We start from the raw sequence: 3698 nt of genomic DNA, 5'->3' as shown, positions 1-3698 counted from the left end.
TTTTTTAAACCTGATTATGTAGGAGCTACTACTTCTGGAGAAGGTGATGGGAAAGAAGAGTCCTCCTTTTCTGCAGGAGTCAAGTATACTCGAGAACTTTTTTGTGTTTTCCTAATCGGACATCTTTGAACTTCGTTCTGATTCAGTTCAGTGTCATGTGGTCAGGGTGGAAGACCAAAGAAAAGATGGCCAAGCAGGACGTTCCTCCTCAAGTATCTCTTCTGGTACAATAGTCTTCCCTTGTGGAACTTGTAGACTGTCATTCTTGTATAGAAAGTTAAATGTGTATGCACGGATGTCATTTATGTTATTTTCTTTAATGATGAATGCCATGGTTTTGCAAGCTCTGATCCATTCTCTCTCTCAGAGGTAGACACCGTTGGAGGTACTCGCTGTGGTAAAATCTCTACAGGAGGTAGTCAAAGGATATCAAGCAAAGTCCCAAGCAATGATGGTCCAGATGCCATTAAAGTAGAAGGTGTGCATTCTCATGAATAGCTCTTTCGACCATTATGGTGCTCACTTTTGTTGGTTCCATCTATTTTTTTCTCATGATTGAGTTTAGCACTGTATAAATTTACCTTATCTTTGCGCCTAGCATATGTTGGTCAGTTGATCATCATCTTGCAAAATGCTAATCACCAGTTGATGGTGCTTCCTACCAATGGTATACTTTCTATTTGGGTTGTTCTGGATGTGATCTAAGAAGTTATTTGTTTGTGGAACAACAGTGAGCCCAGTGTTTTGTGGAGAAGTTTATAATTCAATTTTACGAATTGGTTTCATATTTCCTTATAATAGAACGATAAGCTTTTTATATGTTATGCTTTTTTTCCATGAATGCATGTGTACATGTATAATCACATGTAGTTTAGCATGTCTCATCAATTCTTGACATCTATTTTTGAATTGTATTCAAATCAAATTATGAAATCTGATTTTGGGCCCAACTACGATGTTATTCGGGCATATACATCATTCAATGCTCCTCTAGGTAATGCGATATTTAGGAAAAAATGAATCAACTAAACTTTGTCATGTGAAATATTTTTGAGAGCTCGAAGACTCCATTTGCCCTAGTTGAACGCTGTAATTAGCTTTTGGAACCTCTTCCTTAGAAATGTTAGATATCATGAGGCTACTTTCTGGTTCTTGTTTATTCATAGAGACATGGCTCTATGAAAGGGGACATAGATTATATTATTATGACATAAAACTTTGTAAAACACCCATTTTAACTCTCGTGGAAGCACTTAAATTCATGGATTGAAGTTTCGTTTCTAACACATATTTTGAGTTAATAAAAATTAGAAAGTTTTTGGAAACGGTTGCAGAAGAAATGTAAGATTAAAGAAACATACATAGTAGGTATAAAAATAAAATTTAAACATTTGACCTTTCTCTTTTTAATTCAAGCATATCTACTACAATTTTGTATATTTATGCCAACTAAAATAATTTTATTTTTATGTAGTATAATTATGTATTTGGAGTTATTATTTGGTGTAGTTGCTATTAAAACTAAACAATAATGTAGTATTTTTTTTAGCTTAATGCTGTAAAATTTCTTTATTACATTGATATATATGCATATAACGTGACTAATTTAGCGTAATGTTAAATTTGTTGTCGTTAAATGAAATAGTTATGCGTGACATATGAATTTACACATCTGTAGCTCAAAGTAAGAAATAAATTTTTAGCCAAAAGATTTGTAAAAATAAAAAGTTTCCTAGGAAACTCAAAGATCTTGTAAGGAAATTAAGAAAATGGGAGTGTTTCGAAGGAAAATGGAAACTTTTCCATAGTTTCAATTGAAATGTAGGGAATTTTGAAACCATCTTATATTAAGTCTGAGTAAGGCTTCCACAAACTGGAGTTGAAAAGTACCATATACCATATATCAGCGGATTTTGCAGTTGAATTTCTGCTTGTGCCAAATAGGCCTTGGATGACAAGGGTTCATGCAATTATCTATTCAAGGGGTCAATCGTAAATTTCTATACAATCTATGTATCTGTCTATCTATCTATATATATGTATATGACTCACAATTATACAAGTATGGATATGGATGTATTTACTATTTCACTATGGACTGACATGGACACTTTTCCTTATTAATAATAACTGAGATTCATAACGAGCAAGAAAATGATGGGATGAGGCTAAGGTGGAAGAGAAAATAAGTTAGTTGAAGAGTCCCATATTAATTGTCCTACACCTATCTGAAATAGTTAATTCTGGAGTTGAAGTCATTGGCGACGAAATTGCCAAGTCTCCTAAACATGTAAAGACTTGATCTACAAGAGAGGAGGTCGCCCTCTCCATGGTGGAACCTGTGTCAGTTTGTTCATTTATTTGGTTTCCCAAGTAATTTTCAGAAAGAAAATTGCATTTGTTCATAACAATTAGAACAATTCATATAATTGTTTACACTTATCGATTAGATGGCTTTTGATTATTATTGAGCAAAGGAAAAATCAGAATTCAACTTTTAACTGAACTACCTCATTTTATTAGTATTATGTAAATTCGTGATGCATGTAGATCTATATTTAACCACATCACTTTATTAAGCATTACATGTTTTGGTATGTACTATGGCTGCACCCCATTTTAGTTATTAGCTATTGATGTTATATAATTTTAAGAATAAAAAATCTGTAACTTATTAAAATCTATTTAAAACAATATTCCTGGAATAAATTAAAATTTGAGTTTGGCACAAGCGAAAATTTGATGTTTAAATTGCAGACTGTAAAATGATTTATAATCCGTGGAATTGTGATTGGTTAAAAGCTACCTTTTCTGAAGAATCGACAATTCATTTATTTATGCATATCAAAAGCACATGTAGTTTCAGTTAATCAATGCCTCTACAAATCACGATACATTCAAAAGTAATTTTGATAGTTTAATGGTTGTAGTAAAACTCATACCTAACGGCCGTAACTGGAGATTTTGTGCATATCTACTTTTAAAGTTATCAGTAGACTGAGTTAAAAAAGTCTAATCTTTATGGTCTTGACTGCAGTTTTCAACTGTTGAGTTGAAATTTTGTTAACATGCATTAAACTGGAAGATATCCTTCTAATTCATGTAATAAAAGAACGAGAAGATAATTAAGGAAAAGTTGGTAATTCTACATAACGACCAAATGACTTAATACATGTATTATGTGATTTTACGAGATTTCATGTTTGAAATAAGTATAAATTTTACTTAGACTATTTGTTAATATTCCAAAAATTTCAAAGTTGAATTTAAAAATAAACTTAGCATGCTGTTTTTATCCCAAATTTTATATCCTTTATCCTTTTTGGAGTGCCTCAAATTAAGGCTTGATTTTCTCATGTAGACCGCCCCACCCGCCCTGCTCTGATTTAATATGTCGTACTACCAACTCTCTACCATTACTTTCCAGATCAATAGTGAAAATATATACAGCAGTTTCATGTTTTCAATTCACATTTAAAACTTTGCAATTGGTCGAATGAGAGCTTTAATATCAGGGTGGATGTAGTATGTAAAAAATATGTTCTGTGTGCACCAGACGCGTAATTTGCTAGCATCATGAATAGGATCCATGTTCAGATTACCTATGCAGCAGATATCTTTTTGTGATTATCGTTGTTAAGGAGTACATTTCGAGGAGCCAATAATTTCTATATAATACCACCAACAGGATGCATTTG

The 3698-nt window shown here is 32.4% G+C and overlaps 1 protein-coding gene across 4 annotated transcripts in view; it reads left to right on the top strand.

Annotated features, from left to right (window-relative positions):
* LOC105167399 (transcriptional adapter ADA2) overlaps nt 1-3698 on the top strand; it is an 11661-nt gene that overhangs the window by 3345 nt on the left and 4618 nt on the right. For all 4 annotated transcript variants that reach the window (XM_011087098.2, XM_011087101.2, XM_020696506.1 and 1 more), the window contains 3 exons: nt 23-83; nt 166-224; nt 368-478. In XM_011087098.2, coding sequence (XP_011085400.1) covers nt 23-83; nt 166-224; nt 368-478 — 231 coding nt within the window. The remainder of the gene's footprint in view (nt 1-22; nt 84-165; nt 225-367; nt 479-3698) is intronic.

This window comes from Sesamum indicum, linkage group LG8, assembly GCF_000512975.1.
Source record: "Sesamum indicum cultivar Zhongzhi No. 13 linkage group LG8, S_indicum_v1.0, whole genome shotgun sequence".
Taxonomy (NCBI): Eukaryota; Viridiplantae; Streptophyta; class Magnoliopsida; order Lamiales; family Pedaliaceae; genus Sesamum; species Sesamum indicum.
Note: the sequence above shows the minus strand (reverse complement) of the source record. Positions and strands in the feature narration are given on the sequence as shown.